This window comes from Onychomys torridus, chromosome 14 (assembly GCF_903995425.1).
Source record: "Onychomys torridus chromosome 14, mOncTor1.1, whole genome shotgun sequence".
Lineage (NCBI taxonomy): Eukaryota > Metazoa > Chordata > Mammalia > Rodentia > Cricetidae > Onychomys > Onychomys torridus.
In genome coordinates, this window is record NC_050456.1 from 40461891 (window position 1) to 40477538 (window position 15648).

Below are 15648 nucleotides of genomic sequence, written 5' to 3' on the forward strand. Positions count from 1 at the left end.
CATAGCTTCTGATGCTACTAGGAGACACAATCTCACAGCAAACTCCCTAATCCTCTGTCTCTTACAGTCTTCCTGGTCTCTGTTCTACAATGTTCCCGGGGCCTTAGCTGTGGGAGTGTTTTGTAGATGTATCCATTGGGATTGGGCTCTACAACTCTGCATTTGGATTGGCTGTGGTTTTCTGAAGTGATTTGTGTCTGCTGCAAAGAGAAGTTTCAGAAGCAGTCATTCCTGAGGAAAAGGAATTCCATACAAAGAATGGTCATCAGGTGGACTGGCCAGCGCGTGTTGCAGGGTACAGCAGCTGGAGCTGCACTATTTGTACACAGTTGGCCTACGGAAGCACTCAATAAGTGAATGGAAGGACATGGGTTCTTGCCCACTTAGATGCCAAACTGTTTCCTATAGAGTTCACATGCTGCTAGAGCACAGGGAACTCTATTTTGAATTGGTTTGATTTTTCTGTCATACTCAACCATGTCGTGTCGTCTTTTCACAGAGTTTAGTAATATCAAGAAATAGGAGAGAATTTAACCATGGCCCCAAGGAAGAGAGGTGGACGAGGGATCTCGTTTATCTTTTGCTGTTTCCGAAACAATGACCACCCAGAAATCACATATCGGCTTCGGAATGATAGCAACTTTGCACTTCAGACCATGGAGCCAGCGCTGCCCATGCCCCCTGTGGAGGAGCTGGATGTCATGTTCAGTGAACTTGTGGTGAGTCTCAGCTGTCTATGCTATCATGCTATAATTGTTGCTAAGCCAGGGGAGAAGAGGGGAGGGAGTGGGTGGGTTGGCCTGGCTTGGCTGTATCTGAATCCTTACTGTCCTCACTGAGCTGTGTGTGTGAGTGTGTGTGTGAGTGTGTGTGTGTGTGTGTGTGCGCGTGCGCGCGCGCACGCCTTGTAGTAGGTGAGTGGGTGTTCAAAAGGGTTGTATGAGGCCTACATACAAAGGGTTTTGTTGGTGCTTCAAATAGGCAGAGGGATTGTTGTCTACACTGGGTTGTTTAAATAGTGGTAGGTAAAGGGCAAGTGTATCCTAACCTACTCTTTCTAATTCGTCCTCATTCTTCCTTAGGTCTATCCTTATGTGTGTAACTCCTGCATCTAGCTCACACCCTCCGGCATGCTTCAGTGTTCCCCCACTCCTCTCCCAATGGGTGGTATTAGTGCTATTTGAAAACTAGTCATGCTTCCCAACTTGTCTTTGAACTTTGGTGAAAGACATTAGTACTTAAGTGCAGTATCATTACTTAGACTAATGATAGGACTGGAGTAGCAGCCGTTGTGGGAAACTTTTTATAGATACCATCACACTGTAGAGATCGCTGTCCTCAAATGAGATGATATAGATCCTGTAGACCTGTTCCTCAAGAGGTGCAAATGGCTCTTCACCTTTATGGCATAATTTAAAGAGAGCTAGTATAGAGATCAGCAAGACACTCCTCTGAATTTGCCTACTTAAGTGTCATGTTAGTTTTCTGATCCCCGTTTCTGAAAAGTGTAGGGGAGCACCTCCTCTCAGGATTGCTGCAGCGGCTAAGCCAGAGCAGGCCACAGCGAGTGGTCCAGTGCCTGACCCTGCAAGGGGCTCAGTGAAGAAGTCACAGGAGCACAGTGACTTTGATTCCCGCTGGCATTCCCAGAGGAGTTTGTTCTCAGTGGACCATGTGACTGTGTGGCAGAAGCTAGAGAGTGTGGTCTTTTGCTCGATTCTGAGGGCAGAAAGTAGGCTGTGTCACAGCCTACCAGGGGACTGACAGTGTTGTTCTGGCTCCAGATGAGAGTTCAGAAACGGAAAGATGAGCCATCGAGAGTCTGCGGAGCTGAGGTTTGCGTTTTGGTCTCCCGAGGGAAAGAAATGAGCCTATTTTTGAGCAGCGTTGATTAGGATAAAATGAGATAGCTTATGATTACATGTTTATACTTTATGATACAGAATATTTTATCCCCTCTCTCTTCTCTGCACTTGGAAGAACTTTATTTTAGGTCTCAACATAAAAAGCTAAACCCAGCTGTAATGGGGCATGCCTGCAATCCCAGCACTTAAGAAACGGAGGTGGGAAGACTGGGAATTCAAGGTCATCTTCTGTTCCATAGTAAGCTCAAGGCCAACCTGAGCTACACACCCACACACCCACACGCCCTCATGCGCACATGTGGCTCTGGGTAGGGTTCCATTGGTAGGGTTCCTGCCTAGCATACAAGATGCCTGATGTACAACTTTTCTCATCACTGAAATCAGCCTGACCCAGAGCAACTTAAGGGAGGAAGAGCCTCTTTGGCTTTGGTCCATCGTGACAGGAAGGCATGGCAGCAGGTGTGTGACACAGCTTGTAGTCACATGTATCTGCCTTCAGGAAGCAGAGACGGTGAGTGTTGTCTCCCTTGTTAGTCCAAGACTCTAGCCCATGGAATTCAGGGCGGGTCTGGCCTGCTCAGTGAAATCTTCCTGAAAACACCCTCACAGACATACCCAGACTTGTGTGTCCATGGTGGATTCTAAATCTTAATGAGTTGACAATGAAGATTAACCATGACACCTGGATTCGGTCACCAGCCCTGCATAATCTGGGTGTGATGACTCAGGGGGATCAGATATTCAAAGTTATCCCAGGCTCCATAGCAACTTTGGGGCCATCCTGGGATACCCGAAACCCTGTCTCACACAAAACAAAGTTAGACTTAGCTTTCAGAAACGAGACTAGTTCAGTTGCTGATAGCAGCAGAGGGGATCGGTTGATCGTGAGCTTCTAACATCCCCAAAGGTGCAGGGATCATGCCTGTTCTTGTTGTGGGGTGTGGTGAGGAATATGGTCAGGGAAGGCTTCCGGAAGGCTGGGAGGAAGGGCAGGAGGTCATGTCACTGGCTGTCCAGCCTCTCCAGCTGGCTTCTGCTGTGGCAGTGAACCCTTGGTTCCACCAGCCAAGCCTCACCCTGCATTAGTGCTGTGTGTTCACCCCAGCTCAGCTGTAGTTCTCTTCCTTGCTGCCTTCTTTCCCACAGGAAAGGAAGCTGCAATCTCTAAGCCTGTAAGTAGCATGGCACTGGGCATGTCACCGGGGCCCATCTTTCATTGTCAGTGCTGATCACATGGACACGCTTGAGAACATGGGGTTAGAAAGTGTCATTCTTTTGTAGAGGTTGGCACCACTAGTCACATGGCCAAGGCTGAGGTCACTGAGATGGATGGAGGATGCAGGGAGGGGCTGTGGATCATGTGCCATGATGGCTATGGAGAAGGGCAATAATGGTACATTTATGGCTTGGCTTTATTTCCGGCTCAAAGTGCTTTACAATCGAACGTGTACACGAGGAGAGGTGTGCCACTGATCGCTGCAGACCTTGTGGGTTGTGGAGCCAAGGAAGAGCTAGTATCCCCACATAGTGTGCATCTGTTCCCTTCCAGCATATTCTGTCAGACTCTTGCATTGAAACTTCCCCAGGAGCTCCCTGTACATCTTGAAGACTGCTTGTTACTTTGCATTCAGAGGGAGAAAATTCCACTCTCTGCTTATTGATGTCTCTATTGTGTGTGAGAAAATTGCCTACAGCTGCTAGTTGTTAAAAAAACCAATGCCAAACTAGAACTTTAAGCCAAAACCATTGGAAAACAAATTATCCTGAGGTTTGTGTCTGTCCTGGTGAGTGACGATGGATTTTTGTCTACCTCTGACTTCAGGGACGTAGACCACAAACCCTTCCAATTGCCAGGGGAGGCCTGAGGCTTGAGAGGTGGGCTCAAAGTTCTGGAAGCTTCTTCTCTGGGTTCTCCTGCTGTGCCCTGGTACTGGGAGGAGACTGATGCCAAAGAGGGCCGGGTTCTCCAGTCAGCACTTCCAGCTGCCTGCTCGGCCTGCAGTCTGAAGGAAGTTCTTTCAAGGCAGGTTCTGTTTGAGCTTGATTCCTTTTCTCAATGAGAGAGTTGGTGTAAAGATTAAAGAGGATAATTAAAACACAAACAAAACCAAGCACGAAACGCTGGCACCTAGCTGGACCAGGTATTACAGGCCTGAATTCCCAGCTGCTTGGGAGGTTGAGGCAGGAGGATCCCAAGTTCAAAGCCAGCCTGGACATCTTAATGAGACCCTGTCTTAAAATAAAGAAGTAAGTTGAATGCTTTGTATATAGCTCAGTAGTACAGTTTAGCATGTGAGAGGGCTTAGGTTCAATTTCCAGTACAGAAAGCAAGGAGAGGAAGGAAGGAAGGAAGGAAGGAAGGCAGGCAGGCAGGCAGGCAGGCAGGCAGGCGGGCTGGTACCTAGGAGGTGAATTGTAGGCTACAGCCAAGTGCAGCAGGAGTGATGGGAGGTAATTCAGGTCCGTTCTAAGGACAATTCTCAGCAATATCCAGTTTTCTGCTTTCTTGGAAGCTAATCTGCGTGCTATGTGAGCCCTGCCCTGCTGGCCCCTTTCCCTCTGCATCTGCTGCTAAGGGGCTGGCTCATCAGAGCGGGTCATTCTCAGACTCCTTTCCCTTAGCCTGTCTGATGAGTCACTGTGCCATTGTAAAAAGTGATACCAAATGACTTTCTTTCAGAGTGTGTGTTGAAACCATACCATCTCACTAATGAAACAAATCCGGAAGGAGGTTGAGCATTTGAATCTTTGAAGAGACAGTCAGGAAGATGTGCCTTGTCCTGGCTGTCTCCCTGCCACACACAGGGCAATAAGAATAGGAGGTACTTGGCCATATCATTTCTTTTCTTTGCTAGACAAGGGCTGTACTACTGAGTTACATCAGCCTACCCACTGCCCCTTAAACTCACTGTTCACTAAACACATTCTCCTGTTCACTACGTTCGTCTATGCAGAACACACAGTGCTGTGGCCTTTAATGTGTCCATAAAACTGTAACCACCACCAAAATCTATCTAGGCATTCTTGATGCTCTTAAAATGACCCTCCTTCCCATTGATCGTCACCTCCTATCCACCCTGAGCCCCACCATCCACGACAGCCCCTAAAGTACTTTATGTTTTGGAGATTTTGCTTTTCTCAGATAGTTTGAACAAATGGGATCACAAAATGTAGATCTTAGTAACTGATATCCTTTATGTAATGTCAAAATTCCTCCATTGTATAGATGCTAATTCTTCATTTCTAATTATTGCCAAATAACATTCCATCATAGAGGTATATCACATTTTAGGAATTTTTCAAAATTGATGGGTGTTTTAGAATTTTTTTTGTTTTTACCAGTTTAGCAATATTATGAAGAATGTTGCTATAAACACACATATGGAAGTTTATACATGTAAATATGTTTGTGGCTCTCATTGCTACAGACATACTAGCACAAGTGCTGGGGCCTAAGAGAACTCTGTGTTTAACTTTGAGAGCTGTCAGGCTGCTCTGAAGTAGCCAGCCACCCTGGCTCTCAGTTCCACAAGCAGCCTACGAAGCTTCCAGCTTCTTTTTCTTTCTTTCTTTCTTTCTTTCTTTCTTTCTTTCTTTCTTTCTTTTCTTTTCTTTTCTTTTCTTTCTTTCTTTCTTTCTTTCTTTCTTTCTTTCTTTCTTTCTTTCTTTCTTTCTTTCTTTCTACCTACCTATCTATCTATCTATCTATCTATCTATCTATCTATCTATCTATCTATGTGTGTATGTGTGTGTGTGTGTGTGTGTGTGTGTGTGTGTGTGTGTGTGAGAGAGATATGTATATATGGGCACATATGTCACACATATGGCAGTCACAAGACAACTTTGTAAAGTCAATTTCAACCTTCATGTGATTTCTAGGAATTGAACTCAGGTCATCAGGCATGTACAGCAAGACCCTTTATCCTGCTAAGCCATTTTGCCCGATGTATAGCTATAGATAGATGGCAAAGTATTTATCCCAATTTCTTTACATCTTTGCCAACACTTGTTTTTATTCATCCCTTCCCACCTGCTTTTAAGTGTGTTCCACTCCACAGTGTATATGTGTGTTGTCTAAAATAAGATTTCCTGATCATTTCTAACTGCTATGGATTATTACAACTAAATCATTCATTGACGTATTGATCAATTGCTGCTGACTGTGTATTTTATGTCATTTGAACATTGTACCTCCCCATATCCTCTACCCTGCTTGTTCTCTCTTTCCATCCCCCCTCCCTTTCCATCTCCCTCTCTTCCCCTCTACCCTCCACTTTTTACTCTTTGCTAGATCAAAATAAAGAGCATGGGAAGTCTGTGATTTAGCATTGGTGCCTTAAAATTAGTTGCACCGTGTCCTGTTCTAGAAGCACTTAAAGAACTCGATGATCTCATCTCGTTCATTTGGGAAGCACTAGACACAACAGCCCTGTAAACTGTGCTGCTCAAGTAACTTGTATTTTAATATTTTCAATAGATTTCTTTGAGGATAAGCAGACAATGTGTTACTCACCAACAGACTGATTATTGTGATGTGAGTGTGTGGTAAGTGCCTGTCTGTGCTAGATCCCAAGCGGAGACAACACCATCCTTGATGATGCCCTAGAGCTGCTGGTCAAGCAGTGAAGACAGGCCTATAAACATGTAATCCTGTCACACGTGACCCAGTGCTAAGAGATGGGCCACTCAGGCTCAAACATCCTTTTTTGAGAGAAGAGGCTTTATACACCCACTTTTCATGGGAGGCTCTCCTGGAATAAAACCCTCAGCCTCTCTTCCAACACCTCACTGTTCTTTGGGCATATTTATAACTCAGTCTCACCTCCTTTTTCTACTAATGTGCATTTGTAACCAGTTTCAGAAAACACCTTTCAAATCTTTTAATTCATTCTTTGAGAATTTCATACATATGTACAATGCATTTTGGTCAGGTCCACCGTCCTCCCAATTCCTCCTTGATGCCTCACCCCTCCTGCTGCCATCTTTCTCTGAACTCCAGGTCCTCCTTTTGTAATCCTGTGACTCTAATTGTTTGGCTATATGTGTGGGGGTATCGGGCCATCCACCGGAGTATGGTCAACCCACTTCCCTGAAGAACACTGACTCTCCTTTCCCTATAGCCTTGAATTGTCCAAGATCCTCACATAGAGACAAACGGGGCTTTGTGAGCCCCTACCCATCTATGCTGGGATTATGGCTGGTTTGATCTTGTGCCGGTCTTGTGCCGGCAACCACAGCTGCTGCTGTGAGTTCATGACTGCAGCAGCCCCATCCTTTCAAATTAGAGTTCTGCAGCAATCTTCTTGTGCTGGTTGTTGTTTATCAACTTCACACAAACCTAGATAGACCTGGGAAGAGGGAATCTTAGTTGAGAAAATACCTTCACAAAAATGGCCTGTAGGTGAGTCTATGGGGGCATTTTCTTAACCGATGATTGATGTAGGAGTTTCAGCCCACTGGGGGCAGTAACATTCCTAGGCAAGGTGGTCTTGCAGTATATGAGAAAGCAAACTGAGCCAGCCAGTGAGCAGCACTCCTCTGTGGCTTCTGCTCCAATTCCTACTTCCACACTCCTGCCTTGAGTTTCTACTTTGACTTTCCTCAGTGATGGGGTGTTACCTAGAGGTATAAGATGAAATAAACTCATTCTTCCACAGTTGATTCAGTCATGATTCTTACCACAGCAACAGAAACCTAAGATACCTTCCAATGTCTTGTTCTTACAGTCTTTATGCCCATTCATTTGCTATGTTCCCTGAGCCATGTGGGTAAGGAGTGTGATATAGTTGTCCCATTTAGAATGGAATATTCTACAGCTACTCATTCCATAAGTCTCTGTATTAGTTGCTGTCCACTGCAAAAACAAGTTTCTCTAATGGGAATTGAAAGCTATACTATTGGTATACAAATAAATGTTTAGAAGATAGTTTGATGTATATCTGTTTAGTAAAATAATAGTAGGTTCTCCCATAGGATGTGTATGTGCTGTGTGTGTGTGTGTGTGTGTGTGTGTGTGTGTGTGTGTGTGTGTTTTCTTCTTCTTTCTTTTTTAAGAAAGCTTCTCAGACTGCAAATTTTGTTCTGTTAGCCATGAGAATTGTTACCTCCTTTTTTCAAGCTGTTGAAATCATTTCTCTTATTGCTGGAACGATTATAAGCCCTCTGTAATAATAAAATTCTTCTGTTATCATCAGAATCAATGAGAAGTTTCATCATGTTTTACTTTTTAAAACGTGCCTTTGTACTAAAATCATGACTAAAAATAGAAAGTATCTTATGGGAGCTATTCAGTTTCTGTCTCCATTGGAAGTTGGAAAAATAATTGGGTAGCAGGAACATGTAATTTTAAACTGATAGAATAAAAAAACTCTGGTTATAAGGAGTCCTGGTTTTGATCTATTGTTTTAAAATTAGAGTATAAAGGATTTCTGGTAACCAAGCAGAGGGAATCAGGTTTTATTCTAGAATAGCTTCAGAGTGTTCAGTTGTTTGGAAGCCAAGAACCAGAACTGAGTGAAGGAATTGGTATTAAGAATGTTCTAGTTCCAGGAGGTCTGTTTCCACCTGATAAACTCATAAAGGACCAAAGAGAATGCTCTTGGCTAAAGCACTGTTAATTGACAATGAAGTAAAAAAAACAAAAACAAAAAAAACCAAAAAGAGTAGATCTTCCAATTACACTTTGCATTTTTGAATAAATTAACTTGATAAGTTCTGGGAGACAACTGCTTGCCTGGTTTGACGATACACACTGCATCCGAAAGGAAGTGGTGTGTAGATAGTGGACTCAGTGTGTGGAGTGCTAAAAGTCCTGTGCAGTTAGTGTGGACTGCTGCCAAGGCACAGTTGGTTTAAAGGAAACAAAAACAATCTCAAATTCAGAACTTGATAAACAAATTGCTCTAGCCCTGAGAAAAGCTGATGGTTTATAATACTGGTCAATGTTAATCTGTGTAGTTTTACATGCCTGTATCTGTTGTGTTTTTGAATAGAACATTGTATTGCTTCTAAAATCTGGCAGCAGGGTTTTATACCAGTAGATGTTATGTATTTCTTTGTACTGGCTTACATCCTGTCTGCTTAAAAAAAGTTTGATGGTCAAAATGGCTTCATAAGTTTCCTTCTAGTCCTCTGATTCTCTAAAGCTTAAGGGAAGACTATTCCTTCCAATCTTGTGTGTTTTTTTTATCTTACCAGGATCATTCCAAGACATTTGAAAATAAGTTATTCATTTTAGATTTTGATTTCCTGTTTGATACGGTGTGTCAGTGTAGTTACCATTCATCTCTGAATGCTTCCTAATGTTAGATCACAGAGACGGGGTGAGAGGACACGAGGACATAGGAAGAAACAGGAACAGTTGCTTTTTAAACTGAAACAGTGGCTGGAACATTGGCACCTGTCCCAGGTCTGTGGAGATAGAGGCAGGTCATCTTTGGCTGTATAGGGAGTTTGTGGTCAGCCTTGGGCCACAGGAGAGTGATTGAGTGAGTGAGGGGGGTGGCTGTTGAGAAAAGGGCTTTAGATCCCTTTGGTCTTGATCAGTTCTATTAATATAAAACCTAAAAAGACCTTGTGGTGTATAACTGCTTACCGGGGGCTGTAATTGAAAATCTGACAGTTTAATGTAGTCCCTTGGCTCTCAGTTGCAAATGACCAGTCAAGATTCTGTACTGACTTGCCATCCTTTACTCGACCTCACAAAGCCAGGTTTAGGGGCTGAAAGACCAGGGGGCTAATTTGATCTCTGTAAGTTGTAGGCTTTGAGTAAGCTTTCAAGTGTAATTTTTTCTTGTACTTAATTTCTTTTGTGGGGAGGTTTGTTATTTGACAGTTCCATACATGAAAATAAAGTATTATAATTATTCCCCTCACCTTACTTTTTATGTGCTCTAGTAATTAATGGTTAGAAAGATCTGTTAGTGCTGGGCGGTGGTGGCGGTTTCACATGCCTTTCATCCCAGCACTTGGGAGGCAGAGCCAGGTGGATCTTTGTGAGTTCGAGGCCAGCCTGGTCTACAGAATGAGTTCCAGGACAAGCTCCAAAGGTACATAGAGAAACACTGTCTTGAAAAACAAAAAACAACAACAACAACAACAAAAATCTGTTAGTTTAAACATATAACTTCCTGAGAATTTATATTGATGCTTTAGGAACAATCTTAACACCATTACTTGTTCTCACCACACATGTACCTTAGCACAACGTGAGGAACACATGTTTGGGTTCTAGCTTCTCTGTGACTTGCTCACCACTGTACTCGGAACCCTCCCCACTCACTTCCTGTCCAGAGTCCTCTGCTTGTAAAGCTGTTTGATTCACGCCCTGGGGGCTCAGTGGCCACCTCTGTCCCCAGTTATGCTTTTTCTGGCTCATGGATGAAGAGTTGGAATTTTCTTTGTTGAAAAAGAAAGTCCCTCTTTTAGAAGCTGCATATTTTTCTCTTAGCCAGTTTTAAATGGATTTATTGAAAACACCCTACAGCTGCCAGATTCTTACTTCTGCACATTACAGAATTCAAGAACAAAGTTCAACTTAGTGACTGAAATCCAACGGGATAAACACAGGGGTTGTTTTCTGGAAAGATGGGCATCTAATTTAAAAGGAGCCAGAAAGTCCTTTCCTATTCTGTAACCAGTAAACTTGAGTTTATCCTTCAATGCCTAGCTCTTGGTGTCAACCTGAGATGCAGATACAGCCTTGCACTTTCAGAGAGTAAAATGGTGTGGCATTCCTTGCATCTGCCATTTCTAACTTCTGGATTTCCTGGGCTTGGAGCTTGTGTCCAGTCTGGAGAGGGTGCTCAGTGCATGCTTGTTGTCTGGATGCTTGTGTGAGTGGATAGTGCTTGTTAAAGTTTAGCATGTGAAATGGGTATTAAGTATTGGAGGGAGGGAGGGAGTGTGTGTGTGTGTGTGTGTGTGTGTGTGTGTGTGTGTGTGATGATTCTGAGTACTACAAGAGCTGGTTTGTTCTGTGACTAATCCTTGAGGTGGTGACTATAAGCTCAGGTTTTGCTGTGTGTCCCCATACACCCCCTCTCCGTCCCCCCCCCCCCCCCCCCCCCCCCCCCCCCCCCCCGTCTTCTTTTCTACTCATCTTTCTCATTTGGATGTTACTGTGGGAACATCAGAAGGGCCTGCAGGAAGGGGAGCAGATTAAAAGAACAAAGGTGGGGAGGTTTAAGAAATAATTTTACTTTTAAAATTGCTCTACCAAGGGTGAGAGAGACGGCTCAGTCAGTAAAGTGCCTGCCACATTAGCGTGAGGCCCTGAGTTCAGATCTCCAGCATCTGTGTGAAAGCCATCTGTAGCAGTGTGTACCTGTAACCCCAGCACTGGGCAGACCAGTGGACTGCCAGAGGTGGCTGGCTGGCCAGTCTCCCTGAATCAGTGACCTCCAGGTTCAATGAGACAAACGTCTGCAGGCACATGCACACAGGTCCATATGAACACCCCACCACCACCACCACCACAGAGAACTAAACTTCTCCAGTGTGTATTACATGGTGAAGTAAGTATGTAACTGTGCTATGGGAAGAGGCTCTGCTAGATTGTCTTTTGACCCAATTAATGCTGAAATGTGTCAGATGAGCTGCCAAACAAGTCTCTTGAGTGTGTGGGAGGGGCCTGGGCTCCAAGAACAGAATGGGCTTGAGAAGGAGGAACCAGGACTTTGGCTCCAGGCTCCCACAGGGCTCGGGGTGTCTCACCTGTCTGTCACTTTGCAGCTGGCTCTGCCTCTCCATTCAGTTAGGAGAACACTGCTTAGAAATGCTCGGAATTAAATGTGGCCAGCTGAGGTTGCACTAGATTATAGGTCTGCAAACGGGTATTTGGGGAAATGATTTAGCTACGAGAACTGGCAAGCTGCTGCTGCTTCAGATTGGTTAGAAGTTCAAGTTACCCTAATGAATTTCCAGTCCCATAACAGAAGTCAGAGAACTCTATAGGATTAGCTGCAGCATTTGTCTAGCAAACAGGATACACTTTGTGTTGTCTGCTAGTAAGGGAAAGAAAGGAAACAGACGTGCAAGCATTCGGAGTAAGAATCTAAACATGGTGTTAGTCAGCCTTTCCTCGTGGGATTTCTCTCTTCTTGTTTGTATGTATCACAAGGAAACATGTCTGTCAGACAGAACAGTACCTACTAGGTGAGTCATCTGTGATAGTCTGTGTAATGACTGAGTGTTGGCAGAAATGTAGCAGGCTGGAAGCCTTCAGGACCTGTCTGTACGTGCCCATCCCTTTCTGGGTGGATAGCTTTCTGTTGTTGACCATTTGTGGCCTTTCCTAACTGCATAGGGGCAGGAGTATCCTCTAACATTGTCCAAAATCTTATCTAACTGTTATATTTCTACCACCCTAAGAATAAAAGTGTTCTCAGGGTCATTTGTGATAACTTTTAAGATGTGTTAGCAACTCGTGACTCTTGGGTGTGATGGCTACATGTCTTGGTGGACCTGGATGTTCATAAGTTTAATGAGTATTGCAGCTTTATAGTATACTCCTCCATACATTCATAAAAGTGATTTTTTAAAAAATTTTGCTATCAGAGTATCATACCTCTGTATCCATATTCCTTGTCTGTCCTCTTCCACTTGATAGGGACTGGTCACACTGTCTTCTGACATGTGTTCTGGTTCCTGGCCTCTCTAGGGGTTTTACTTCAGGTATGGTGGAGTTGCATGGTGGGAGAAGGGGGTTCCACTCTGAGAAGAAGGCGGTGCTGATGCTGGTATATCCTTGAGGTAATCCAGAGCAGGTTACAACCCACCTAGAATGCAGGAAGCCTGGGTGGGGCTAGGCTCCAGGCCCTGGGTCTGTTTGCCACAGGCAGTTTTGTAGGAGTTAAGTAAGGCTTGGTTGAGTAATAATAGGCTTGGGAATTCTGTGAACTCTCTACATTGAATCTGATGGAAGGTTAGCTTGTCAGGGACCATTAGAAAGCAAAACAAAACACACCAAAAACAAACCCCAAACATAATAAACACACAAAATGGTGAGTGGATGAGCAGGATACCCCAAGGGCCTGGTTAGCTTCTCTTTCCTTGTTTTCCTACTCTCCATCCCCTGCTCCAGGATTGTGCAAATGCCTCCTAACCTCTGTCTAAATGTCCATTTGTGTGTTCGTGTGGGTGAGCTGGCCTATTAGAAACAGACTACTTGAATGAGTCTGGGAACCTTGGGTGGCTCTGCTGCTGTCCATTTGTGTGCACGTGTGGGTGAGCTGACCTCGTTAGAAACAGACTACTGAATGAGGCTGGGAACCTGTGTGGCTGCAGTACTCCACAGAGCTAGCAGGCTGTCCAATACTGGTAGCTTTGGAGATTTATACATAATCTTACATTTCAGTCTCTGAAAACAATTTGTCACAAAGTACTAATCTTTCTACTCATTCACGACCTTTATTGTTTGTTCTTTGAAAATTCCTTCCTTTGCTTTATCTATCAAATCAATGCATTTCCTTTTATTGATGAGCCTCGTGCCAATTGTTTTCTGATTTATGTGGGTTTCTCAGTTGAGCTACTTGCTCACGCTAAAGTGTAAGTGTAGGACCAGTGAGGTTTCTTTGTCCACACTCTTTCGGAGTGGAGGCTTAATAATGGGCTTTGTTAGGGCTCTTGTCTTCATTTAAAAAGTCTTTATTTAAGATATTAGAAAACCACATATTCTAGAAGAAGATGAAAGGATGGTTACTATCTTCTCTGAGATGAACTTTTATGGTTTGTCTGTAGGTTGTAGTTTTTAGGAACCCAGCTTTCTAGGGAGAGAGGGGTGGTGCTGAGTCAGCACAAAGCATTCTCTTGTTTCTCACTAAGTACTTGTCTTTTCATCTCCATTCAAAGGCCTGTCCCAAAGGAATGAGACAAAGAAGAGAACGTAGGTGGCCAGTGCAAGGAGGAGGCCATCCAGACCGAGTGTGCTGAGATGCACAAGCAACCTGCATGTTCCTGGCTGTCTGGCCAAGTGTACTTGTTAATATTAGTGGGAAACCCACTACCCCTGGACTAGGACCAGGACTTGTCATGGTGCCACTGCTAGGAACAAAACCCAAACCCAGGGCTGAGGATGTCACTTGCATGGTAGAGTTCAGTCTCCAACATCCAGTAATTCTTGTATGATGGGGCCCACCTGTAATCTCAGTACCCCAGAGGTGGAGGCAGGAGGATCCAAAGTTAAAAGTCTTTTTTGGATACGTAGTGAATTTGAGGCAAGACTGGACTACAATAACAAAGCCAACAACTCTAACCTGACAGAAACAAGAAAGTTCCAAAGGACTTCTTGTTAATATTAATGCATCATTAATGCTTCAGTTGCACTGAAGCATCATTTTCATGCTATGGAAGAGTCTGATGAGTCCCAATAGATGTGTGGTTAGACAGCCGTCACCACCCTAGGAAAACAGGCTTTCCTAACAAAAGGTCCCAACTCAAGATTTAGTTGCTAAAAAACACCTTATATATGCAGGTACTATTTGAAATATAAAATGTAGTGATCCCAATTCTGTGATTGCCTCTTTCAGTATTTGGACTAATTATCAAAATGAAAAATCTCCTATAACATTACCTTGAGGTAATTTGAGAGCTTAAGTAAGACAATTGACAGAATGATTTTTTAATTAGTTTATATTCTAATTGCTTGCTCCCACTCTTAATTATGCTTTCCTTTTTTTTCCATCATTGAAGTTTTATTTATCCCTTCTCTAGTAGTGTGTCTAAAGAGTAAAGCCTGGAAAAGAGAGGAGTCGAAAGCCACCCAGCTGCTTTATAAATCATAACACTAAGATGGGCAGCTCAATAAAAATGGGCAAAATATGAATGCCTAAGAACAGGTAATCAGCATGTGCAAAGTTAGATTCATCACTAGTTGTTGTTAGGAAATGCAAAATGAAGCTACTTGAGTTAACACCTGACATAAACTAGGATTGCTCACATTGGAAGGACATGGCACAGAGTGATGATGGAGATGTGGAGCAACTGGAATGCCTAATTTTGTACCTTTGATAATTCAAAAGCAGTGTTCTTAAGATTTTTACAAGCCGAGCACAATGGCTCATGCTGTAATCGCAACACTTGGGAATAGGAGGCAAGAGAATTGCTACAAATTTGAGGCCCATCTAGACAACACAGTAAGATCCTATCTCTAGGAAGAAATAAGCAGCAAGGATAGTTTTTGTTTGTGTGTGTGTAGGATGTGTGTTCACATCTGAGTGCAGACTCACCTGTATCACAGTGCATGTGTGGTGATCAAGGGATAATCTCGTGTTTCCTCACCTTCCTATTTGAGACAAGTCTGTTCTTTTTCCCCAGCTGGCTGGCCTGGGAGCTGCTGAGGACTGTGCTGCCTCTCTCTCCCGTCTCCCTGTAAGAGCACAGGGATTACAGATGCTTGCCTCTGTGCCCTGCTGTATAGGAGTTCTGGCAATTCAAACCAATTCCTTACACTTGTGTGGCAAGTGCCTTACCCAGAGCCATCTCTCAAGCCCTAGGTTTTAATCTGTAAAATCCATTATTTACACTTTGTTTCCCTTCCAGTTTCCCGGCTGCCCTTCCTTCCTCCCACCCCAGTTCCTCTTCCCCCGTGTCATGTTGTTTGAGGCATTGGCAGTTAATACAGAGATGACTAGGACAGACTGAACTACTGTCCTCTAGGAACCAGTCCATAATGGGAATGAGACATGCCAAAACCCCGACCGTGGTCATGTGAGAAATCCTTCAGGGCACAGAGGAATTGGCCATCCCAGGACAGTCAGACCAACTATTTGAAGTGGTTAGCTAG

At 43.9% G+C, this 15648-nt stretch overlaps 1 protein-coding gene across 4 annotated transcripts in view; it reads left to right on the forward strand.

Moving 5' to 3' along the window:
* Daam1 (dishevelled associated activator of morphogenesis 1) overlaps positions 1-15648 on the forward strand; it is a 168713-nt gene that overhangs the window by 70649 nt on the left and 82416 nt on the right. For all 4 annotated transcript variants that reach the window (XM_036205612.1, XM_036205615.1, XM_036205613.1 and 1 more), the window contains exon 2: positions 500-719. In XM_036205612.1, coding sequence (XP_036061505.1) covers positions 537-719 — 183 coding nt within the window. In that variant the 5' untranslated portion in view covers positions 500-536. The remainder of the gene's footprint in view (positions 1-499; positions 720-15648) is intronic.